Source organism: Scyliorhinus torazame, chromosome 5 (assembly GCF_047496885.1).
Source record: "Scyliorhinus torazame isolate Kashiwa2021f chromosome 5, sScyTor2.1, whole genome shotgun sequence".
NCBI classification, from domain to species: domain Eukaryota; kingdom Metazoa; phylum Chordata; class Chondrichthyes; order Carcharhiniformes; family Scyliorhinidae; genus Scyliorhinus; species Scyliorhinus torazame.
The window spans coordinates 11,033,589-11,060,302 of record NC_092711.1 but is presented as its reverse complement, the minus strand read 5'-3'; the positions used below and the strand labels follow the sequence as shown (position 1 = coordinate 11,060,302).

Genomic DNA, 26,714 nt, shown 5'->3' with positions numbered 1-26,714 from the left:
AGCTTTACTCTGTATCTAACCCCGTGCTGTACCTGTCCTGGGAGTGTTTGATGGGGACAGTGTAGAGCGAGCTTCACTCTGTATCTAACCCCGTACAGTCCCTGTCTTGGTAGTGTTTGGTGGGGACAGTGTAGAGGGAGCTTTACTCTGTATCTAACCCCGTGCTGCACCTGCCCTGGGAGTGTTTGATGGGGACAGTGTAGAGGGAGCTTCACTCTGTATCTAACCCCGTGCTGTACCTGTCCTGGGAGTGTTTGATGGGGACAGTGTAGAGGGAGCTTTACTCTGTATCTAACCCCGTGCTGTACCTGTCCTGGGAGTGTTTGATGGGGACAGTGTAGAGGGAGCTTTACTCTGTATCTAACCCGTGCTGTACCTGTCCTGGGAGTGTTTGACGGGGACAGTGTAGAGCAAGCTTCACTCTGTATCTTACCCCGTGCTGTACCTGTCCTGGGAGTGTTTGATGGGGACAGTGTAGAGGGAGCTTCACTCTGTATCTAACCCCGTGCTGTACCTGTCCTGTGAGTGTTTGATGGGGACCGTCTAGAGGGAGCTTTACTCTGTATCTAACCCCATGCTTTACCTGTACTGGGAGTGTTTGATGGGGACAGTGTCGAGGGAGCAGTACTCAGTATCTAACCCCATGCTGTACCTGTCCTGGGAGTGTTTGATGGGGACAGTGTAGAGGGAGCTTCACTCTGTATCTAACCCTGTGCTGTACCTGTCCTGGGAGTGTTTGATGGGGACAGTGTAGAGGGAGCTTCACTCTGTATCTAACCCTGTGCTGTACCTGTCCTGGGAGTGTTTGATGGGGACAGTGTAGAGGGAGCTTTACTCTGTATCTAACCCCGTGCTGTTCCTGTCCTGGGAGTGTTTGATGGGGACAGTGTAGCGGTACCTTCACTCTGTATCTAACCCGCTGCAGTACCTGTCCTGGGAGTGTTTGATGGGGACCGTGTAGAGGGAGCTTCACTCTGTATCTAACCCCGTGCTGTACCTGTCCTGGGAGTGTTTGCTGGGGACAGTGTAGAGGGAGCTTCACTCTGTCTCTAACCCCGTGCTGTAGCTGTCCTGGGAGTGTTTGATGGGGACAGTGTAGTGAGAGCTTTACTCTGTATCTAACCCCGTGCTGTACCTGTCCTGGGAGTGTTTGATGGGGACAGTGTAGAGGGAGCTTCATTCTGTATCTAACCCCGTGCTGTACCTGTCATGGGAGTGTTTGATGGGGACAGTGTAGAGGGAGCTTTACTCTGTATCTAACCCCGTGCTGTACCTGTCCTGGGAGTGTTTGATGGGGACAGTGTAGAGGGAGCTTCACTCTGTATCTAACCCTGTGCTGTACCTGTCCTGGGAGTGTTTGATGGGGACAGTGTAGAGGGAGCTTTACTCTGTATCTAAACCCGTGCTGTACCTGTCCTGGGAGTGTTTGATGGGGACAGTGTAGAGGGAGCAGTACTCCGTATCTAACCCCGTGCTGTACCTACCCTGAGAGTGTTTGATGGGGACAGTGTAGAGGGAGCTTCACTCTGTATCTAACCCTGTGCTGTACCTGTCCTGGGAGTGTTTGATGGGGACAGTGTAGAGGGAGCTTTACTCTGTATCTAACCCCGTGCTGTTCCTGTCCTGGGAGTGTTTGATGGGGACAGTGTAGCGGTAGCTTCACTCTGTATCTAACCCGCTGCAGTACCTGTCCTGGGAGTGTTTGATGGGGACCGTGTAGAGGGAGCTTCACTCTGTATCTAACCCCGTGCTGTACCTGTCCTGGGAGTGTTTGCTGGGGACAGTGTAGAGGGAGCTTCACTCTGTCTCTAACCCCGTGCTGTAGCTGTCCTGGGAGTGTTTGATGGGGACAGTGTAGTGAGAGCTTTACTCTGTATCTAACCCCGTGCTGTACCTGTCCTGGGAGTGTTTGATGGGGACAGTGTAGAGGGAGCTTCATTCTGTATCTAACCCCGTGCTGTACCTGTCATGGGAGTGTTTGATGGGGACAGTGTAGAGGGAGCTTTACTCTGTATCTAACCCCGTCCTGTACCTGTCCTGGGAGTGTTTGATGGGGACAATGTGGAGGGAGCTTTACTCTGTATCTAACCCCGTGCTGTACCTGTCCTGGGAGTGTTTGATGGGGACAGTGTAGAGGGAGCAGTACTCCGTATCTAACCCCGTGCTGTACCTTTCCTGAGAGTGTTTGATGGGGACTGTGCAGAGGGTGCTTTACTCTGTATCTAACCCGTGCTGTTCCTGTTCTGGGAGTGTTTGATGGGGACAGTGTAGAGGGAGCTTTACTCTGTATCTAACCCCGTGCTGTACCTGCCCTGGGAGTGTTTGATGGTTACAGTGTAGCGGTAACTTCACTCTGTATCTAACCCGGTGCTGTACCTGTCCTGGGAGTGTTTGATGGGGACAGTGTAGAGGGAGCTTCACTCTGTATCTAACCCCGTTCTGTACCTGTCCTGGGAGTGTTTGCTGGGGACAGTGTAGAGGGAGCTTCACTCTGTCTCTAACCCCGTGCTGTAGCTGTCCTGGGAGTGTTTGATGGGGACAGTGTAGAGGGAGCTTTACTCTGTCTCTAACCCCGTGCTGTACCTGTCCTGGGAGTGTTTGATGGGGACAGTGTAGAGGGAGCTTCATTCTGTATCTAACCCCGTGCTGTACCTGTCATGGTAGTGTTTGATGGGGACAGTGTAGAGGGAGCTTTACTCTGTATCTAACCCCGTGCTGTACCTGTCCTGGGAGTATTTGATGGGGACTGTGTAGAGGGAGCTTCACTCTGTATCTAACCCCGTGCTGTACCTGTCCTGGGAGTGTTTGATGGGGACAATGTGGAGGGAGCTTTACTCTGTATCTAACCCCGGGCTGTACCTGTCCTGGGAGTGTTTGATGGGGACAATGTGGAGGGAGCTTTACTCTGTATCTAACCCCGTGCTGCACCTGCCCTGGGAGTGTTTGATGGGGACAGTGTAGAGGGAGCTTTACTCTGTATCTAACCCCATGCTGTACTTGTCCTGGGAGTGTTTGATGGGGAGAGTGCAGAGGGAGCTTTACTCTGTATCTAACCCCGTGCTGTACCTGTCCTGGGACTGTTTGACGGGGACAGTGTAGAGGGAGCTTTACTCTGTCTCTAACCCCGTGCTGTACCTATCCTGGGAGTGTTTGATGGGGACAGTGTAGAGGGAGCTTTACTCTATATCTAACGCAGGGCTGTACCTGTCCTGGGAGTGTTTGATGGGGACAGTGTAGAGGGAGCTTTACTCTATATCTAATGCAGGGCTGTACCTGTCCTGGGAGTGTTTGATGGGGACTGTTTGATGGGGACAGTATAGAGGGACCTTTACTCTGTATCTAACCCCGTGCTGTACCTGTCCTGGGAGTGTTTGATGGGGACAGTGTACAGGGAGCTTTACTCTGTATCTAACCCCGTGCTGTACCTGTCCTGGGAGTGTTTGACGGGGGACAGTGTAGAGGGTGTTTTACTCTGTATCTAACCCCGTGCTGTACCTGTCCTGGGAGTGTTTGATGGGGACAGTGTAGAGGGAGCTTCACTCTGTATCTAACCCCGTTCTGTACCTGTCCTGGGAGTGTTTGCTGGGGACAGTGTAGAGGGAGCTTCACTCTGTCTCTAACCCCGTGCTGTAGCTGTCCTGGGAGTGTTTGATGGGGACAGTGTAGAGGGAGCTTTACTCTGTCTCTAACCCCGTGCTGTACCTGTCCTGGGAGTGTTTGATGGGGACAGGTAGAGGGAGCTTCATTCTGTATCTAACCCCGTGCTGTACCTGTCATGGTAGTGTTTGATGGGGACAGTGTAGAGGGAGCTTTACTCTGTATCTAACCCCGTGCTGTACCTGTCCTGGGAGTATTTGATGGGGACTGTGTAGAGGGAGCTTCACTCTGTATCTAACCCCGTGCTGTACCTGTCCTGGGAGTGTTTGATGGGGACAATGTGGAGGGAGCTTTACTCTGTATCTAACCCCGGGCTGTACCTGTCCTGGGAGTGTTTGATGGGGACAATGTGGAGGGAGCTTTACTCTGTATCTAACCCCGTGCTGTACTTGTCCTGGGAGTGTTTGATGGGGAGAGTGCAGAGGGAGCTTTACTCTGTATCTAACCCCGTGCTGCACCTGCCCTGGGAGTGTTTGATGGGGACAGTGTAGAGGGAGCTTTACTCTGTATCTAACCCCATGCTGTACTTGTCCTGGGAGTGTTTGATGGGGAGAGTGCAGAGGGAGCTTTACTCTGTATCTAACCCCGTGCTGTACCTGTCCTGGGACTGTTTGACGGGGACAGTGTAGAGGGAGCTTTACTCTGTCTCTAACCCCGTGCTGTACCTATCCTGGGAGTGTTTGATGGGGACAGTGTAGAGGGAGCTTTACTCTATATCTAACGCAGGGCTGTACCTGTCCTGGGAGTGTTTGATGGGGACAGTGTAGAGGGAGCTTTACTCTATATCTAATGCAGGGCTGTACCTGTCCTGGGAGTGTTTGATGGGGACTGTTTGATGGGGACAGTATAGAGGGACCTTTACTCTGTATCTAACCCCGTGCTGTACCTGTCCTGGGAGTGTTTGATGGGGACAGTGTACAGGGAGCTTTACTCTGTATCTAACCCCGTGCTGTACCTGTCCTGGGAGTGTTTGACGGGGGACAGTGTAGAGGGTGTTTTACTCTGTATCTAACCCCGTGCTGTACCTGTCCTGGGAGTGTTTGATGGGGACAGTGTAGAGGGTGTTTTACTCTGTATCTAAATCCGTGCTGTACCTGTCCTGCGAGTGTTTGATGGGGACAGTGTAGAGGGAGCTTTACTCTGTATCTAACCCCGTGCTGTACCTGTCCTGGGAGTGTTTGATGGGGACAGTGCAGAGGGAGCTTTACTCTGTATCTGACTGGCTCTGTGCCTACCCTGGGAGCATATGGATGATGAGACTGTTGTCTTTATGTTTGAAATAGTTATTTGAAAGAAATGCTTTAGAAGCAGGACTAAACCGGCTATAATGATTGTTCCCAATGACAGAAACCTTGGGGGTGCTGGCTCGTACGATTGGGAAAGAAACGTTTTTGCCCCTTTCTGAGGAATGCTGCCAACTTGGTCTGAATCTCATTGACCACGTGGATGATCCTGATTTGCGGAGGTGCACGTAAGTATTTTCCTGTGGTGGCAGGGTGCGGTCAGCATGTATTTCTGGATAGCCACCTCCTCTCTTTGAGTAGTCAGAAAAGTGAATGCAGAAGCTCTCGCTGCCTGGCTCCTTCTACTTTGCTATTTGTGCCTGCCTCTGCTCCGTCCTCCCTTAACCCGTCCACTGGCGAATCCTTCGTCTGTGTTTTCGTTACCTCCATTAGCCCGATGCAGCCATTTTCCACTCCTCGGCTCATGTGAATCTCCGCTGCCCTGAATTGCAACTCTCACTTAGTCCCGTTTGCCCAACGCCCTTGTGCATTGGCTCCCAGTCCTCATCTGCGTCTTTCAATTCTTCCCCTTCCTTGCCTCAACCCTCCCTATCTCTGTAACCTCCAACTCCACTACCCTTCTATATTTGCACTCCACCAATCCTGGCTTTTATGCCCATTCCTGACTTCCATCTCTTCACCATTAGCGGCCGTGCCTTCCAATCCCAAGGCCCTGAGCTCCGGAATTGTCTCCCTCTCTGCCTCTTTCCCGCATTCACTATCTGTATGAACCGCCCCCAAAACCTACCTCTTCAATTGAGTTATTGGGCAGCGGCTGACTTCCTCGCATGTCGCGGGGTCAATTTTTCCACAGGTTTACGTTCTCGTCAAATGCCCGTGTCTCCCGACGTTACCATAGTTACTCACGTCGGGAGCCTCTCTTTGTCAGTCTGCTGTGCGCCCTCGCCGAGGTCTTTAGAACATACAGTGCAGAAGGAGGCCATTCGGCCCATCAAGTCTGCACCGACCCATTTAAGCCCTCACGTCCACCCTAACCCCGTAACCCAATAATCCCATCTGACCTTTTTGGTCACTAAGGGCAATTTATCACGGCCAATCCACCTAACCTGCACGTCTTTGGACTGTGGGAGGAAACCGGAGCACCCGGAGGAAACCCACACAGACACGGGAAGGACGTGCAGACTCCGCACAGACAGTGACCCAGCGGGGAATCAAACCTGGGACCCTGGCGCTGTGAAGCAACAGTGCTATCCACTTCTGCTACCGTGCTGCCCTTTGACGCCTTGTTTCTGATTGCAGGTACAGTCTCTTTGCCGCCCTGTCGGTGGTGATAGGCCCGAGCATGGCGCCTCACCTTGAGAAGATGACCACCGTGATGCTGCTGTCCATTAAATCGACAGAAGGAGTTACGGTAGGAGTTACTTCGACATGTCATTTGGGGTGCAACCTGGTTAAAACAGCGTTTGAGCAGTTTGAAATCTCCACTTTAGCCTTCTGTCTATCCCACGACCGTTTTTAAAAAACAAATTTTGCGTTCCGGCTCCTGCCCCCCCCCCCAGTAGCCTCCAGGCGGAAGCCTGGAATTGTTTCCAATTTGCCTTAATCTAGAGAAAGAGATGTCTTGACACTGCTTTACTGAAATGAAATGAAATCGCTTATTGTCACAAGTAGGCTTCAAATGACGTTACTGTGAAAAGCCCCTAGTCGCCACATTCCGGCGCCTGTTCAGGGAGGCTGGTACGGGAATTGAACCGTGCTGCTGGCCTGCATTGGTCTGCTTTCAAAGCCAGCGATTTAGCTCTGTGCTAAACCAGCCCCAGCCCTGGCCTCTCGCCTTCCACTCTCAGGAAGCTTCTCCAAAACGCTGCTGTTTATCCAGACTGCTCATAGAATCACGGTTGTGTCGGCACAGAAGGAAGCCATTGTGGCTGCACCGGCTCTCCAGATGAGCCTCAGCAGTAGGAACAGAAGTTGGCCATTCAACCCATCGAGTCTGATCCGCCATTCAATGCTGGGCGGCACGGTGACATCGTGGGTTAAAACCGCTGTCCGCAGGTTACTGGCCCCTCCAATGAGGGGAAAAATACCTTCCTTTGACAGCTGAAACTCCCCAGCCCAGGCAACATCCTGGTAAATCTCCTCTGCACCCTTTCCAGTGCGATCACACCCATCCGATAATGTGGATTCCAGAACTGCTCACAATACTCTCGCTGTGGCCTGACGCTCTATCAATTACAACGAGATGAGAGTAGAGAGTAATCGAGGCTTTATTAAGCAGAGATGTGTTGCCACCTGCAGCTGCTGCCGAAATGGCTGCAGCTCGGTGAGCACACACATTTATACTCCGCCTACTGGGCGGAGCCAGCAGGCAGGGATCTACCCCCGTACCTGTGGTACAGGAGCCTTACCGTACTACATCTCGTATGTGATATATACAACAGTGGTGATTACCACATGGCCTAACCAACGTTTTCTACAATCCCAGCGTAACCTCCCTACTCTTGAACTCAACGCCTCGGTTAATAACGGCAAGTGTCCCATAGGCCTTTTTTTTTTTGACAAACAATTTTAATGAGGTATTTTTGGCATTACAAACAGCAACTGTGTAAAAACAATGTACAAAGAACAATAAAAGGAGTGCAAACGCCGACACCCGTCCCTCCAAAGACCCGCCTATTTAACCCCCTATTCTACGCTACCCTAGAACCCGAACAATGACCCTCTCAGGGCGAACTTAATCTTCTCCAGGCCGAGAGAGCTCGCCATGTCAGTTAACCAGGTCTCCGACTTCGGGGGCTTTGAGTCCCTCCAAGCTAATAATATCCGTCTCCGGGCTACCCGGGAGGCAAAGGCCAGAACATCTGCCTCTTTCTCCACCTGGACTCCCGGATCTTCCGACACCCCGAAAATCGCCACCTCTGGACTCATTGCCACCCTTGTTTTCAATACTCTGGACATGCGTCCGCAAGCCCCTGCTGATATCCCCTAAGTTTTGGACATGCCCAGAACATGTGGACATGGTTCGCTGCTCCGCCCGCACCCCATAGGCCTTCTTAACCACCTTCTCTACCTGTCCTGCTGTCTTCAGGGATCTGTGAACCTTCATACCAAGTTCCCTCTGATCCCGCCCCTTCCTGGGGTCCGCCCATTCGTTGTATATTCCCTTGCCTTGTTCGTCTTCCCAAAATGCATCACCTCACACTTTTTTTTTTTTTAAATATATTTATTAAAGTTTTTTACCAACACAATCTTTCCCCCCCCGTAACAAAATAACACGGAATCGCACTGAGCAAGATATATACATGGCAAAATGGTATATTTACATAGCTTTATACACTGGCTCTCTCCCGCAAGTGCCAGTTTCCCCCACCCTTCATGTTATCTCCTGCTCATCCATCCCCCCAAGCAATCTCCCCCCCCCCCCCCCCCCCCCAGGGTTGCTGCTGCTGCTGACCGACCGTCCTCTAACGCTCCGCGAGATAGTCTAGGAACGGTTGCCACCGTCTGTAGAACCCCTGCGCAGACCCTCAAGGCAAACTTAATCCTCTCCAGCTTTCTGAACCCAGCCATGTCGTTTATCCAGGCCTCCACGCTGGGGGGCTACGCCTCCTTCCACATTAGCAAGATCCTTTGCCGGGCTACTAGGGACGCAAAGGCCAGAATACCGACCTCTTTCGCCTCCTGCACTCCCGGCTCGTCCACTACTCCAAATATTACTAGCCCCCAGCTTGGCTTGACCCGGACTTTCACCACCTGAGATATTGCTCCCACCACTCCTCTCCAGAACCCCTCCAGTGCCGGGCATGACCAAAACATATGGACATGGTTCGCCGGACTCCCTGAACACCTTCCACATCTGTCCTCTACCCCAAAGAACCTACTCAACCTCGCCCCCGTCAAGTGCGCTCTGTGAACCACCTTAAATTGTATCAGGCTGAGCCTGGCACATGAGGAGGAGGAATTAACCCTACCCAGGGCGTCCGCCCACAAACCTTCCTCGATCTCCTCCCCCAGCTCCTCCTCCCATTTACCCTTCAACTCTTCTGCTAGCGCTTCCCCCTCTTCTTTCATCTCTTGGTGTATTGCCGAAACCTTGCCCTCCCCGACCCATACACCCGAAATCACCCTGTCTTGTATTTCCTGTGCCGGGAGCAGTGAGAATTCCCTGACCTGTCGCCTCACAAAAGCCCTCACCTGCATATATCTGAATGCATTTCCCGGGGGTAGCTCAAACTTCTCCAGTGCCCCTAGGCTCGCAAATGTCCCGTCAATGAACAGGTCCCCCATTCTTCTAATCCCCGCCCAGTGCCAGCACTGGAACCCCCCGTCCATCTTCCCCGGGACAAACCGGTAGTTACCCCTGATCGGGGACCACACTGATGCTCCCATTGCACCCCTATGCCGTCTCCACTGGCCCCAGATCCTTAACGTTGCTGCCACCACCGGGCTCGTGGTGTACTTTGATGGCGAGAACGGCAGCGGTGCCGTCACCAACGCCCCCAAGCTCGTTCCTTTACAGGACGCCATCTCCATCCTCTTCCATGCCGCCCCCTCTCCCTCCATAACCCACTTGCAGATCATCGCCACATTTTCTGCCCAGTAGTAGCTCCCTAGGTTTGGCAGCGCCAACCCTCCTCAGTCCCTACTGCGTTCCAGGAACCCTCTCCTTACCCTCGGGGTCTTATTCGCCCACACAAACCCCATAATACTCCTACCTACTCTCTTGAAAAAGCCCTTGGTGATCACGATGGGAGGGCACTGAAACACAAACAGAAACCTCGGAAGGACTGCCATTTTGACCGACTGCACTCTACCCGCCTGCGAGAGCGGTAACGTGTCCCATCTTTTGAAGTCCTCCTCCATTTGGTCCACCAACCTCGTCAGATTCAGTTTGTGTAGGACCCCCCAACTCCTGGCTATCTGGATCCCCAGATACCGAAAACTCCCCACCGCCCTCCTCAGCGGTAGGTCCCCTATCTCTCTTTCTTGGTCCCCTGCCTGTAATACAAAGAGCTCACTCTTCCCTACATTGAGCTTATAGCCCGAAAACTCCCCAAACTCCCTTAGAGTCTGCATGACCTCCACCACCCCCTCCATTGGATCCGTCACGTACAGCAACAGGTCATCCGCATATAACGACACCCGATGCTCTTCTCCCCCGCGGACTATCCCCATCCAGTTATTAGACTCCCTCAATGATATGGCCAAGGGTTCGATCGCCAATGCAAACAACAGGGGGCAACCCTGCCTTGTTCCTCGGTACAGCCGAAAATACTCCGACCTCCGTTGGTTCGTCACTACACTCGCCACCGGGGCTCTGTAAAGGAGCTTAACCCAGCTGATAAACCCTCCCCCGAACCCAAACCTGCGCAATACCTCCCAGAGGTACTCCCACTCTACTCGGTCAAAGGCTTTTTCCGCGTCCATAGCTGCCACTATCTTCGCCTCTCCCTCCTCCGATGGCATCATTATCACGTTTAAGAGCCGCCGCACATTAGTGTTTAATTGCCTGCCCTTTACGAATCCCGTCTGGTCCTCATGAATCACCCCCGGGACACAATCCTCAATCCTCGTGGCCAGCACTTTTGCCAATAACTTAGCGTCCACATTGAGGAGCGAAATCAGCCTGTACGATCCACATTGCAGTGGGTCCTTGTCTCGCTTTAAAATCAAGGAAATTGTCGCCTCCGACATTGTCGGGGGTAGGGTCCCATCCTCTCTTGCCTCGTTAAAGGTCCTCACTAGTAGCGGGGCCAACAGGTCTACGTACTTCCTGTAGAACTCCACCGGGAACCCGTCCGGCCCCGGGGCCTTCCCCGCCTGCATACTCCCCAAAGCCTTGCTCAGCTCCTCCAACCCGATTGGTGCCCCCAAACCAGCCACCTCTTGCTCCTCCACCCTCGGAAACCTCAGTTGGTCTAGGAATCGTCTCATCTCCTCTTCCCCCCGCTGGGGGCTGGGATCTGTACAGCTCTTCATAGAAGGCCTTGAATACCTTGTTTCTTTTCGTTACACTCCGAACCGTGGCTCCCCTTCCATCTTTGATTCCCCCTATTTCCCTCGCCGCCGCCCTCTTACGGAGCTGGTGTGCCAGCATCCGACTAGACTTTTCCCCGTACTCGTAGGTCGCCCCCTGCGCCTTCCTCCACTGTGCCTCCGCCTTCCCCGTGGTCAACAGGTCAAACTCAGTCTGGAGCCGTCGTCTTTCCCCAAGTAATCTTTCCTCCGGGGTCTCTGCTTATCTCCTGTCCATTCTCAAGATCTCCCCCACTAACCTCTCCCTTTCCATGCCCTCTGTCTTCTCCCTATGAGCCCTGATGGAGATTAGCTCTCCCCTGATCACCGCCTTCAACGCCTTCCATACCACCCCCACTCGCAACTCCCCGTTGTCGTTGGCCTCCAAATACCTTTCGATGCACCCCCTCACCTTCCCACACACCACCTCACCTGCCAGCAGTCCCACATCCAGCCGCCACAACGGGCGTTGGTCCCTCTCCTCTCCCAGCCCCATTTCCACCCAGTGCGGGGCGTGGTTCGAAACGGCTATAGCCGAATACTCCCATTATCAGGCCTTCTATCTCCAGGCCCGGAATGCGCCCCAACATGCGCTTCATGAATCCAGCATCATCCCAGTTCGGGGCGTATACATTTACCAACACCACCCACGTCCCTTGCAACCTACCACTCACTATCACATATCTCCCTCCATTATCCACTACGATAGTCTTGGCCTCCAATGACACATGCTTTCCCACCAAAATTGTCACCCCTCTATTTTTCGCGTCCAGTCCCGAGTGAAATACCTGTCCTACCCATCCCCTTCTTAACCTGACCTGGTCCGCCACCTTCAGGTGTGTCTCTTGGAGCATAGCCACGTCTGCCTTCAGTCCCTTCAAGTGCGCGAACACTCAAGCCCTCTTCACTGGCCCATTCAGGCCCCTCACGTTCCACGTTATCAGCCGGGCCGGATTGGAGGGGCTCTCTCACCCCCCCCCCCCCCCCCCCCTCCCCCCCGCCCCTCTGCCGAGTAGCCATCTCCTTTTCTGGGCCAGTCCCGTGTCCGCGTCTCCCTCACCCTCCAGTCCCCCAGCCGGCGGACCTCCGTCCCGACCACCTCTTCTGTGTCCCATTCCCTTTCGGCCAGTGCAGCAGCAACCCCCCCACCCCCGCCCCCTCTGCTAGACCCCTGTCTAGCTTTTATGCTCCCCCCATATCACTCCCGTAAGTCAGCTGACCCCGGCTTCCCCCGCCGTCCCTTTGACCCCCCTGTGTGGGAGTCTCCCAATCAATATACGTTCCTTCGTTCCCCTTCCCGCCTTTCTTCCCGCACGCGGGAAAAAAAACCTGCACTTTCCAAAGCCTGCCCCGCCCCCTCTGCCGCAGCTCCTGTCGCGGCCTAGTCTCTCTCCCCCAGCCCATATAACATTTCCTGCACGAGATTGACCCCCTATATACAGCAACCATCATACTTCAACCCTCAAACACCCCCCACCCTCACAAACCCTCAGTTAGAGTCCAACTTTTCAGTTTGTATAAAGGTCCACACCTCTTCGGGCGTTTCGAAGTAGTAATGTTGGTCCTTGTATGTAACCCACAGTCGCGCTGGCTGCAGCATTCCGAACTTCACTCCTTTCCGATGCAGCACCGCTTTGGGCCGGTTGAAACCCGCTCTCCGCTTGGCAACCTCCGTGCTCCAGTCCGGGTATATTCGGATCTCTGCATTGTCCCACTTGCTGCTCCGTTCCTTCTTGGCCCATTTCAGGACCCTCTCTCTGTCCGTGAACCAGTGAAACCTCACCACCATCGCCCTTGGCGGCTCAGTTGCCTTGGGCTTCCTCGCCAGCACCCGGTGCGCCCCGTCCAGCTCCAGCGACCTCGAAGGGGCCTCCGCGCCCACCATCGCCCCGAGCGTCGTGCTCGCGTATACGCCGGCATCGGCCCCCTCCACTCCTTCTGGGAGACCCAGGATCCTCAGATTATTTCTCCTCGACCTGTTCTCCAGGTCTTCGAGTCTTCCCGCCCACGTCTTGTGTAGCGCCTCGTGCCGCTCCACTCTCACCGCCAGGCCCAAGAGCCCGTCCTCATTCTCACTCACTCTTTTCTGGACCTCCTGGATCTTCACCTCGTGGGCCTTCTGGGTTGTCCCTAGTCGTTCAATTACCGCCAGCATAGGCGCCAGCATCTCCTTACGCAGCTCCACGAAGCAGCGCTTGATGAATTCCTGCGTCTCCTCTTTGTCCCCGGCCGCCGCCATTTTGCTTTTTTTCCCTCACTTCTCCCGCTCTCCAATGGCGCTTTTTTGGCCGTTGCACTTCGGGTCCGGTACATAAAAGTTGGTAGGGGACCCCTCTCTCTTCTCTTCCCCACGGGTTGTCTGTAAAAAAAATTCCGTTGGGGCTCCTCTAGCGAGCCCGAAAGTCCGTAGTCGCGGGAGCTGCCGAATCGTGCGGCTTAGCTCCGCATAGCCGCACCCGGAAGTCTCACCTCACACTTTCATGGTTCAATTCCATTTGCCGGTCTTGTGCTCATCAACCCAGCCCGTCAATATCATCCTGTATCCTAAGGTCTTGTTCCTCACTATTTACCACACCACCAATTTTTGTGCCATCTACAAACTTAGCATACATCCTACATTCATATCCAGGTTACTAATATATACTACAGACAACAAGGGACCCAGCACCGATCCTTGCGGAACACCACTAAACACAGGCTTCCAGTCACCAAAACAGCCGTTAACCATCGCCCTCTGCCTCCTACCACTCAGCCAGCTTTGGATCCAGTTTATCAAACTGCCCTGGATCCCATGGCCTTCTTCATCAGCCTCCTAGGTGAAACCTTGTCAAAAGTCTTACTAAAGTCTATGTTGACTACATCCACCGCACTACCCTCATCTACACACCTAGTCACCTCCTCGAAATTCAAGTCAAATTTGTAAGACATGATCTCCCTTTGACAAAGCCACGCTGACTATCCTCGAGTAATCCTTGCCTCTCCAAGTGGAGCTTAATCCTTTCCCTTTGAATCTTTTCCAGCCGTTTTCCTACCACTGAAGTTAGACTCACTGGCCTGAATAATGCAACCACGTTAGCTGTCCCCCAGTCCTCCCAGCACCTCTCCTGCGGCCAGAGAAGATTTGAACATTTTTGTCAGAGTCGCTGCAATCTCCTCCCTTGCCTCGCACAGCAACCTGGGATGCATCTCATCTGGCCCCGGGGATTTATCAATTTTAGGCCTGTTAAAACTGTTAATTCTCAGGGATTTGCTTACGTAGCTGCACTTCTACCTCTGCCTGACTGTTTGGGGCGAAGCAGTGTGATTGCCCCCTTTTTTTGTGGCTTCAGTTCTACCCGTGGGCAGCACGGTGGCTTCACAGCGAGAGGGTCCCAGGTTCGATTGGCCGCCGGGTCACTGCCTGTGCGGAGTCTGCATGTTCTCCCCGGGTCTGCGCGGGTTTCCTCCGGGTGCTCCGGTTTCCTCCCACAAGTCCCGAAAGACGTGCAGATTAGGTAGATTGGCCATGATAAATTGCCCTGAGTGACCAAAAAGGTTAGGAGGGGTTATTGGGTTATGGGGATAGGGTGGAAGCGAGGGCTTAAGTGGGCCGAATGGCCTCCTTCTGCATTGTATGTTTTATGTTCATATGGCTTCATTTGAGGAACCGGCTAAGATCTCATCCCTGAATATTGCCGTGATGTCCTCCCTAATCAGTAATACAATTCCTCCTCCTGTTTTACCTACCTCTCTATCACGTCTGAAACCTCTATACCCCGGGACGTTCAGCTGCCAGGCCTCTGCCTTTCTTTCAACCAAGTTTCTGTGATTGCTATAATGTCATAATTCCGCGTGATGAGTACACAGTTCATCAGTCTTAGCCATCAGACTCCTTGCATTGAAATAAATGTTGTTTAGCCTAACTATCCTCCCATGTACCTTAAACCGCTGTCTGCTCTGCCCACTGGACTTCCCTGGTGTATCCTCCATATTTGACTCCATCATCTCGCCCACTATTCTGTTCATTTCGATCCCATCCCCCTTCCAAATTAGTTTCATCAGTAGCATCAACACACCTCCCTCCGAGGATTTTTGTTCACAACCAATTCAGATGCAGCCCATTTCTCTTCTACAGGTCCCATCCTGCCCCAGAAACGATCCGGATTCAAGTTTCTAAAGACCTCCCTCCTGCACTGCCCCTCTAGCCACATGTTCATCTGACCTGTCCTCCTATTTCTATACTCTACTCGCCCGTGACACAGGAAGTAATCCTGACATCACAACATCAGAGGTCCTGTTTTTTAACCTTCTGCCTAACTCCCTAAATGTGCGGATTGGCCATGCGGACATTGCCCCTTAGTGTCCAACGATGCGCAGGTTTATAATCTTTATTATTGTCACAAGTAGGCTTACATTAACACTGCAATGAAGTTACTGTGGAAAGCCCCTAGTCGCCACATTCCGGAGCCTGTTCTGAGAATTCAGAATGTCCAATTCACCTAACAGCACGTCTTTCGGGACTTGTGGGAGGAAACCGGAGCACCCGGAGGAAACCCACGCAGACACGGGTAGAACGTGCCGGGAATCGAACCCGGGATCTTGGAGCTGTGAGGCCACAGCGCTACCCACTGTGCTACAGTGCCGCCCAGGTAGGATTCCGGGGATAGGGCAGAGGAATGGGCCTAGGTAGGCTCTTTCAGAGGGCCGGTGCAGACGATGGGCCGAATGGCCTCCTTCAGCACTGTAGGGATTCTATGAGATCGTGACTGATCTGATGTGACAACACTCAAATCCAATTTCCCGCCTTATCCCCATAACCCTCCAGTCCTGCACTGATTAAAAATCTGTCTCTCTCGGCCTTGAACATACTCAACGGCCCGGCCTCTACAGCTCTCTGCGGTAAAGAATTCCACAGATTCACTCCCCTCTGAGAGAAGAAATTCCTCCTCATCTCTGTCTGAAATGGGTGACTGCTCACTCTGAGATTCTGCCCTCTGGGCTTCGACTCCAGGCTAGGGAAACTTCTCTAGACTGCCTCCAATGCCGGGATATATTTCCTGAGCTAATGACATTCCCCTGCCTGTTCCCCCTACACATGCTTTCTATTCATTACCCCGGGGTCTCTCTGGCCCACACGGGCTCCCGATGCAGTAACACCTCAAGTTTACGATCCTCCATTCTTGTGTCCGACTTCTTACATGGACCTCGCCCCTCCTTATCTCTGTTACTCGTTAGAATCCTCCGGGATCATGGTCTTCCACCAGTTCTGGCTGGCCAGTGCATCCCTGGTTTCAATCACTCTGGCACGGGCAGTCAATCTTCAGCTGTCTACACGCCTCGGCTCTAGAATTTGCTCCCCAAATCTCTCCCACCTCTCCAATTTTAAGACACCCCCTTCAGAACCTCCTCCCAATACAATAAAATAAGGGGTCAAATTCTAGAAGGGGGTGAATGGGCAGAGAGACACAGGTGTAGATGGGCGGAGATGATTGAAGGTGACAGGACAGGTGGAGAGAGCAGTTGATAAAGCAGAGAGTATTCTGGGATTTATTAACAGGGACACGAGTACAGGAGTGAGGAGGTGATGCTGAACTTATCCAAGACACTAGTTAGACCTCAGCTGTAACACTGTGCACAGTTCTGGGCGCCACACTATAGGAAGGATGTGAACACATCGGAGCGAGTGCAGAGGAGGTTCACAAGGATGGTTCCAGGGATGAGAAACTTCAGAGACTAGGATAGATTGGGCAGCACGGTAGCATTGTGGATAGCACAATTGTTTCACAGCTCCAGGGTCCCAGGTTCGATTCCGGCTTGGGTCACTGTCTGTGCGGAGTCTGCACGCTCTCCCCGTGTCTGCGTGGGTTTCCTCCGGGTGCTCCGGTTTCCTCCCACAGTCCAAAGATGTGCAGGTTAGGTGGATTGGCCATGATAAATTGCCCCTTAGTGTCCAAAATTGCCCTTAGTGTTGGGTGGGGTTACTGGGTAATGGGGATAGGGTGGAGATGTGGGCTTGGGTAGGGTGCTCTTTCCAAGAGCCAGTGCAGACTCAATGGGCTGAATGGCCTCCTTCTGCACTGTAAATTCTGTGAGCTATGAAGATTGGAGAGGTTGGGAATGTTCTCCATGGAGAGCAGAAGGCTGAGGAGATTTGATCGAGATGTTCCAAATTGTGAGGGGGCTGGTGAGAGTAGACGGGGAGACGCGGTTCCCGCTCGTAAAAGGATTGAGAACGAGTGGGAACAGATTTGAAGTGATTTACAAAAGGGATAATGATGGTGCGAGAACAAACGTTTCCACAGAGCGAGTGGTGGGGTGAGGAACGCACTGTCTGCAAGCGTGGTGGAGGCAGCTTCAATCGAGGCGTTCAAGAGGGTGTTGGATGATTAGTGAATAGAAACAATGTTGGAGGTGTTATGGACGAGGCGTTTTCAGAACCCCAAAATGTATCATGGAGTTCAACCAAGCTCTCCCTTTAATGTATTTGTTGCTTTTCCGAGCACACTGCTTGTTCCCTAGGTGTGGGATTACAATTATGGACACGTGGGTTTTTAAACACAAAACACTGTTTATTCCATGAACTCAACTTAACTTCTGAAATAAATATTGGATCTCTTAACACCCCTTACTTCAAAGATAACTCCGAAAATATTGCAACAGTAAATAATTCCTCAAAATGTTCCTTCAAACTTCCAAGAGACCTAACACCTTTAAACAGAAGCACATCAGGTTAAAGGCTTTACTTTAAATCATCCAAATGATCCAGAGATAGTCTTTCATGGCAGACATCACAGAAAATCCAGCTCACTGCAAACACAGACACTCCCCAAGCTCTTTTCCTCCAAACTTGCAGCTCTCTGGAAACACACAGACACACACAAGCTGCTTTTTCCAACTGAAACTAAAAACTGCAAAATGGCTGATCTAAAGCCCAGCTCCACCCACTCTCTGACATCACTGTTTTCTTAAAGGTACATTGCTTAAATATCCATGTCTCAAAGGTACTCTCACGTGACCGAGGGGTTCGGGGAAAAGGCAGGGGAACGGCATTGAGTCAAGGTGCTCGATTGGAGAGCTGGGGCACAGACGATGGGCCGAATGGCCTCTTCCAGCACTGGAACAGGATCTGTGATTCTGGAACTACCTCCTGTCTCGGTAGTCGGTACAGCAGGTCCTTTCATTTCCAAATACAAATACCGTTCCTCTGCTTGATTCCCTTGTAAGATCGTTCAATCCTGAGAACCCAAGGCCGGAATTCAACCCAGCTCCCTGGCACTGTGAGGAAGCCGTGCTTAACCCACTGTATCATCGTGCCGTCCTATCCCTTTTATTCTGTTTCACTAAGTAGTGTCTCTAAGCAGTGGACACACAAAAGAAATAACTGTCTTGTTATTTCTACCACCATACGAACACAAACATAGAGAAACAAAAGCAAAAACCTTAATTTTCTGAAGTTATTTTGAATCCTACGCATCCATGTCTCCAATGCCAGGACATCCTTCTCTTTAAAGCAAAATACTGCAGATGCTGGAAATCTATAATGACAACCGAAAATAGAGGAAGAATTAGCAGGTCTGGTAGCATCTACGGAGAGATAAACCATGGGCGCAATCCTCCCATCGGGAGACTAAGTCCCGACGCCAGAGTGAAAACCGGAGTGTTTCACTCCAGCGTCGGAGGCCGTTCCCAGCCCCCTATTCTCCCGCCCCCGGGGGGGCTACGAGCGGCGCCACGTCATTTACGAGCGCCAGGCCTTGGCGCCGTGTAAATGACGCGACCGGCGCAGCGTAAATGACATCACCCGCACATGCGCGGTTGCCGTCCTCCCCGCGGCCGCCCCACAAGAAGATGTCGGATGGATCTTGCGGGGCAGCGGAGGAAAGGAGGTCCTTTCCCCCCAGCGTTCCCGCCAGCAGCGACCAGGTGTGGATGGCGTGTTGGGTCAGGCCGCTCGGCCCATCCGGGCCGGAGAATCGCCGCTCGCCCATTACCAACGGCAAGCGGCGATTCGCGGTGCGCCGGTTTGGGGGGGGAATCGCGTCGGGGCGGGACTCGCGCGACGCCCGGGCGATTCTCCCACCCGGCGTGGTGGGGGGGAGAATTCCGCCCCATGTTTCAAGTCAGTGAAAGAGAGGGAGAAATGTGATGGATTTTATACTGTTTAATAGAGCGGGTGCGGAGTCGGTGGAGAAAAATTAGAACATAGAACATAGAGTGCAGAAGGAGGCCATTCGGCCCATCGAGCCTGCACCGACCCACTTAAGCCCTCACTTGCACCCTATCCCCATAACCCCTCCTAACCTTTTTTGGGCACTAAGGGCAATTTAGCACGGCCAATCCACCTAAACTGCACGTCTTTGGACTGTGGGAGGAAACCGGAGCACCCGGAGAAAACCCACGCAGACACGGGGAGAACGTGCAGACTCCACACAGACAGTGACCCAGCGGGGAATCAAACCTGGTGCTGTGAAGCCGCAGTGCTAACCACTGTGCTACCGTGTTGGGATAGGTGGAATTCAAGAGATTTGCCAAGGATGTTAGAGGCAAAGGGAGTGTTAATGGTAGTATTAAAGACTAAAGGAGGTGTTAATGGTGGCATAAAGGTAAGATGAGAAGCGACATAATAGAGGTTTATATGGGGATACTGGGTTATGAGAATAGGGTGGAGATGTTGACCTTGGGGAGGGTGCTCTTTCCAAGAGCCGGTGCAGACTTGATGGGCCGAATGGCCTCCTTCTGCACTGTAAATTCTATGATCTATGATACCTTTCTCTTTCGTCACGTGGTAATGTAGAGCGTGAATACGGCCAAAATAAATACATTCTGTTGAATCTTTGTGTCTCACACTCATCATTACAGATGCAAGAATGTCAAATTTCAAAGGGAGAAACAATTGATCCTTTTGTCCTGCAGTGCAAATTGCTGCTCATTTCGAAATGATGAGTGCAAGAAAAAGGTGGCGGGCAATATGCCTATTTTTCAAATTCTTTTCTCTTTCCATGGGCGGTTCCCTCTTGCGTCCGAACCGCTCTGCATTCGGCAGCACCACACGTTTTTATCCTGCCTCGGACACTGTGTCGGGCGTGACGGTCCTCGAATCCCCACCGGCCACAGGCGGACGCCTCCTTGTGTTCGGCCTACCCGACAAGGCCCAGTGACGCCCCCTGCTGTTGTTTCTCTGCAGGCGCATTACGACAACGACAGCAAAACCTTCCTGCTGCTGGACGATGACCTTGATGAAGAGGAGACCATTACGGAAGAGGAGGAGGATGACGACGATGCTGACATCACCGGGTATGTTGAGACGGCCCTTTCCGGTTCAGCCTTTACTTGGGCCTGTGGAGAGCCTGCTCGTGATGGCTTCAGTCTGGATTGGTTTATCTCTTGCTTCAAGTTTGAATGAGGCTGTAATTTGGTGGAGTAAAGCGGGCAGGGTGGCATTGCCCACCTGTCCGTAGCCCCACTCTGTATTTAGGGGAGGGGCACCAGAGAGAAAATAGGCAAGGGTTAGACCATTAAGAACATTTTGTTAATTTTTATTGCACTTGGCCTCCCGTAGAGGCACTGGAGAAAGTGCTAAGTGGATTTGCTGCAGCTGTGAGGGAGAATTAAAACGTGGGGTCCATCAATGTAAGATGGTGACCAATAAACACCACAGTAAGTAAGATGTCTTACAGCACCAGGTAAAAGTCCAACAGGTTTGTTTGGAATCACTAGCTTTTGGAGCGTAGCTCCTTCATCGAATGAGTGAAGAGCTAGGTTACACACACAGCATATAGAGACAAAGTCAATGATGCAAGACGATACTTTAAATGCGAGTCTTTGCTGGTAATCAAGTCTTTAGAGGTCTAGACTGTGCGACTGGATAGAGGGATAATCAAAGAACAAAGAACAAAGAAATGTACAGCACAGGAACAGGCCCTTCGGCCCTCCAAGCCCGTGCCGACCATACTGCCCGACTAAACTACAATCTTCTACACTTCCTGGGTCCGTATCCTTCTATTCCCATCCTATTCATATATTTGTCAAGATGCCCCTTAAATGTCCCTATCGTCCCTGCCTCCACTACCTCCTCCGGTAGTGAGTTCCAGGCACCCACTACCCTCTGCGTAAAAAACTTGCCTCGTACATCTACTCTAAACTTTGCCCCTCTCACCTTAAACCTATGCCCCCTAGTAATTGACCCCTCTACCCTGGGGAAAAGCCTCTGACTATCCACTCTGTCTATGCCCCTCATAATTTTGTAGACCTCTATCAGGTCGCCCCTCAACCTCCTTCGTTCCAGTGAGAACAAACCGAGTTTATTCAATCGCTCCTCATAGCTTATGCCCTCCATACCAGGCAACATTCTGGTAAATCTCTTCTGCACCCTCTCTAAAGCCTCCACATCCTTCTGGTAGTGTGGCGACCAGAATTGAACACTATACTCCAAGTGTGGCCTAACTAAGGTTCTATACAGCTGCAACATGACTTGCCAATTCTTATACTCAATGCCCCGGCCAATGAAGGCAAGCATGCCGTATGCCTTCTTGACTACCTTCTCCACCTGTGTAGCCCCTTTCAGTGATCTGTGGACCTGTACTCCTAGATCTCTTTGACTTTCAATACTCCTGAGGGTTCTACCATTCACTGTATATTCCCTACCTGCATTAGCCCTTCCAAAATGCATTACCTCACATTTGTCCAGGTTAAACTCCATCTGCCATCTCTCCGCCCAAGTCTCCAGACAATCTAAATCCTGCTGTATCCTCAGACAGTCCTCATCGCTATCCGCAATTCCACCAACCTTTGTGTCGTCTGCAAACTTACTAATCAGACCAGTTACATTTTCCTCCAAATCATTTATATATACTACAAAGAGCAAAGGTCCCAGCACTGATCCCTGTGGAACACCACTGGTCACAGCCCTCCAATTAGAAAAGCATCCCTCCATTGCTACCCTCTGCCTTCTATGGCCTAGCCAGTTCTGTATCCACCTTGCCAGTTCACCCCTGATCCCGTGTGACTTCACCTTTTGTACTAGTCTACCATGAGGGACCTTGTCAAAGGCCTTACTGAAGTCCATATAGACAACATCTACTGCCCTACCTGCATCAATCATCTTAGTGACCTCCTCGAAAAACTCGATCAAGTTAGTGAGACACGATCTCCCCTTCACAAAACCGTGCTGCCTCTCACTAATACGTCCATTTGCTTCCAAATGGGAGTAGATCCTGTCTCGAAGAATTCTCTCCAGTAATTTCCCTACCACTGAAGTAAGGCTCACCGGCCTGTAGTTCCCGGGATTATCCCTGCCACCCTTCTTAAACAGAGGAACAACATTGGCTATTCTCCAGTCCTCCGGGACATCCCCTGAAGACAGCGAGGATCCAAAGATTTCTGTCAAGGCCTCAGCAATTTCCTCTCCAGCCTCCTTCAGTATTCTGGGGTAGATCCCATCCGGCCCTGGGGACTTATCTACCTTAATATTTTTTAAGACACCCAACACCTCGTCTTTTTGGATCACAATGTGACCCAGGCTATCTACACCCCCTTCTCCAGACTCAACATCTACCAATTCCTTCTCTTTGGTGAATACTGATGCAAAGTATTCATTTAGTACCTCGCCCATTTCCTCTGGCTCCACACATAGATTCCCTTGCCTATCCTTCAGTGGGCCAACCCTTTCCCTGGCTACCCTCTTGCTTTTTATGTAAGTGTAAAAAGCCTTGGGATTTTCCTTAACCCTATTTGCCAATGACTTTTCATGACCCCTTCTAGCCCTCCTGACTCCTTGCTTAACCTGCTTTAATCGCAGGTTAAAGAGGTGTGAATTGTTTCAAGCCTGGACAGTTGGTAGGATTTCGCAAGCCCAGGCCAAATGGTGGGGGGGTGAATGTAATGAGACACGAGTCCAAGATCCCGGTTGAGGCCGTACCCATGAATGCGGAACTTGGCTATCAGTTTCTGCTCGGCGATTCTGCGTTGTCGCGCGTCCTGAAGGCCGCCTGGGAGAACGCTTACCCGGAGATCAGAGGCTGAATGCCCTTGGCTGCTGAAGTGTTCCCCGACTGGAAGGGAACATTCCTGCCTGGCGATGCACCGTCTGGACCTGTAAAGACTTAATTCCCTGCAAAGACTCGCATTCGAAGTATCGCTGGCATCTTTGACTTTGTCTCTATATATGCTGTGTTTGTGGAACCCACCTCTTCGCTCACCTGAGGAAGGAGCAGCCCTCCGAAAGCCAGTGATTCGAAACAAACCTGTTGGACTTTAACCCGTTGTAAGACCTCTTCCTGTGCTCACCCCAGTCCAACGCCTGCATCTCTGCAATAAACTCCAGTGCAGTACTGAGTGGGTGCTGCACTGTTGTTGATATTGCCTTTTGGATGAGGTGCTAAACCCAACAATCCTCTCCGGTGCACACGGAAGATCCCAGATTCCTGCTTGAAAGAAGAGCAGGACTGTTCTCCCCGATGTCCTGGCCATTATTTACCTCCAGATGCCCTGACCATTGTCACATGGCCGTCTGTGAGATCGTACTGTGTGGAAAATAGATAAGCTGCAGCGCTGGGCTGAGAGGTGGCAAATGGAGTTTAATGCAGAAAAGTGTGAGGTGATTCATTTTGGAAGGAATAACAGGAAGACAGAGTACTGGGCTAATGGTAAGATTCTTGGCAGTATGGATGAGCAGAGAGATCTCGGTGTCCATATACATAGATCCCTGAAAGTTGCCACCCAGGTTGAGAGGGTTGTTAAGAAGGCGTACGGTGTGTTAGCTTTTATTGGTAGAGGGATTGAGTTTCGGAGCCATGAGGTCATGTTGCAGCTGTACAAAACTCTGGTGCGGCCGCATTTGGAGTATTGCGTGCAATTCTGGTTGCCGCATTATAGGAAGGATGTGGAAGCATTGGAAAGGGTGCAGAGGAGATTTACCAGAGTGTTGCCTGGTATGGAGGGAAGATCTTATGAGGAAAGGCTGAGGGACTTGAGGCTGTTTTCGTTAGAGAGAAGAAGGTTAAGAGATGACTTAATTGAGGCATACAAGATGATCAGAGGATTGGATAGGGTGGACAGTGAGAGCCTTTTTCCTCGGATGGTGATGTCTAGCACGAGGGGACATAGCTTTAAATTGAGGGGAGATAGATATAAGACAGATGTCAGAGGTAGATTCTTTACTCAGAGAGTAGTAAGGGCGTGGAATGCCCTGCCTGCAACAGTAGTGGACTCGCCAACACTCAGGGCATTTAAATGGTCATTGGGTAGACATATGGACGATAAGGGAATAGTGTAGGTGGGCTTTAGAGTGGTTTCACAGGTTGGCGCAACATCGAGGGCCGAAGGGCCTGTACTGCGCTGTAATGTTCTATGTTCTAAATGCCTGCGCCTTTCCGACAGGACAGTGGTGACTAAAAAGCACTTTGGCTGGCCCTAAATCGTGAATGGCTTTCTGTATTTTAAACCCAAGGAAAATTTCTTTTTGCGCGATGGCTGTTGGAAAGTGGGTCTCTTCACGAGCACTAGGGAGTGCCTTCAAACTACGGGAGGTGGAAAGAAGTATGTCAATAAATGGAAGCTGGCTAGTGCGAAGCATAAAATGCCAAAATTGGCCAGGTGAGCTGGATGCAATGTTTTCAATTCCGCGTGGTACTGAACGATACTGTCCTCTGTGTCCTGAACAGTTTCAGCGTGGAGAATGCCTATCTCGATGAGAAGGAGGATGCCTGCGATGCTTTGGGAGAAATTGCTGTCAACACTGGGTAAGACCATCAGAAAACGTCCATCAGCCCTGATCTGCGTTGCGTCCGGTACAATTCTCTTCCCCGCCCGCACAACTGTGCGTCCTGCAATGAGTAACTCGCCTCCTGACTCCCCAAAGCATGCCCATCACTTACAGAGCACAAATGACGGATTACCCCCCCCCCCCCCCCCCCCCCCCCCCCCCCCAACCCCCCTACCTGGCTCCAACAACACTCGAGAAGCTCGACACCATCCAGGATAAAGCAGCGCCGCTCGACCAGCACCCAATCCACCACCTTAATCGGTAACTCCCTCCGCCACTGGTGCACAGTGCAAAGTATTGTTCTGCGGACAGAGCGTTCCATACATAGGACATACGATAAATCAGTTCAGAGGGCGATTCAGGAGTCTGGTAACATTGAAGCTGTTCCTTCACTGTCATTGGGTCAAAACTCTAGAACTCCCTCCTCAACAGCGCAGTGGATGTCCCTGCACCATACGGGGACGGCAACGATTCAATAAGGTGGGCAACTAAATCTGGTCTAGTCACGCCCAATTCCGATGAAGGGATTTTAAAAAATTGATCTTTTAAAAAAAGTATTTTGATTCAAATTTTTAACATTTTAAAATTCAAAATACCGAACATTACCAAGTAAAACCAACATGAAACCCTCCCTCCCCTCCCCCTAGCAGTTGACGGTGACCAGCGCCATGAGATGTAGTACAAACAAGGCCCAGCTCTTGTCGACCCCCTCACTCGCTCCCCTCGAAGCGAATGTCACCTTTTCCAAGTACACAAACCCCATTAGATTCCCCCAGCCACACCGAAGCACAGTGTGGAGAAGCTGACCTCCACCTCAACAGGACACGCCTGCGAGCGACCATCGAGGCGAAGGTGAAAGCATCTGCCCCGCTCCCGTCTGCAACTGACATCCCGAATATGGCCCCCCAGGGGACTGGGCTCCAAATCCACGAGCAGGATCTGCCAAATTTCTCCATCTTTGGGCAGGACAGGAATGTGTGTGCGTGATTGGCTGTCCCCCTCCCACACCGCTCACAAATATCCTTCGCCCTCTCAAACAACCGGCTCATCTTCGACTTTGTGAGGTACTCTCTGTGCGCCACCTTTAGCTGTATCAACCCCAGCCTCGCGCACGAGTTGAGGCATACGCCCTCCGCAGCACCTCGCATCTCATCCCCTTCTCCAGCTCCATCCCCAACTCCTCCTCTTCCCACTTGGCCTTAACCCCCTCCAGAGATGCCTTATTCTCCAAAATCCTCTCATAGATTGCCGACCTCTAACCCCATTGACAATATTAATTTTTCTTTACCCATCAGTCTGGCCTCAATAAAACTCGAGATGGATTTGTAGGCATAGTATTATTTATTTTTAACCAACTTGCAAGTCTGACTCGCTTCACAAAGACCAAGAACACAAGCTGCCCCCTGGGGTCTCCCGAACCGAGTGCTATTGGAGACAAAGGAATATCTACAAATACATTCAAATGGCATCAAGTTTCACATACACGATTCCCATAGGCCATCCTATACCCCTCCTGACCTGGCCATATATCCTGATTGGCTCACTTCTTATTCCTTAACCCTGGGCCTCTTGTTACCCAGCATCCTTTTCCCATCCTCCACCAGACACACCTCCCCGCTTCCTTGCCATGCTTTCTGAAATCCTTTGTCTGTGAACTCACTACTATTAGACTGATCACATCCACATTACTGTAACTAATATTTGAACTAACTATTTTATATCACATTCGTTTGTTCAATTTCTCATTCCCTCCTTTTATCATTTCATGATAACCTGTCTGTCCAACCCGTAGCTACGGCACCTCATCTAAGAAGATTCGTCGCTGCATTTCCAATTCCTGTTGCAGCACCCCGTCATCCGCTGCACCCTCGTGGATCCTAACAGCCAAGATTCTAGGGGCGTCTATCTGTTCCAGTACACCCTGCATTTTACCCATCACTCATTTAAGGATGGCCAGGCCCACAAAATCCCTCTTCGCCTCGTTCTCTCTCCTCCCAAAGAGGTCAATTGGGTTTTATAACAATCCATCAGTTTTCATGGTCACTTTTTCCAAGTGT

The 26,714-nt window shown here is 51.6% G+C and overlaps 1 protein-coding gene across 1 annotated transcript in view; it reads left to right on the top strand.

Annotated features, from left to right (window-relative positions):
• ipo4 (importin 4) overlaps window positions 1-26,714 on the top strand; it is a 186,908-nt gene that overhangs the window by 66,821 nt on the left and 93,373 nt on the right. Inside the window, exons 17-20 of the mRNA XM_072501599.1 lie at window positions 5,005-5,128; window positions 6,201-6,312; window positions 20,080-20,189; window positions 24,557-24,634. Of these exons, the coding sequence (XP_072357700.1) occupies window positions 5,005-5,128; window positions 6,201-6,312; window positions 20,080-20,189; window positions 24,557-24,634 (424 nt within the window). The remainder of the gene's footprint in view (window positions 1-5,004; window positions 5,129-6,200; window positions 6,313-20,079; window positions 20,190-24,556; window positions 24,635-26,714) is intronic.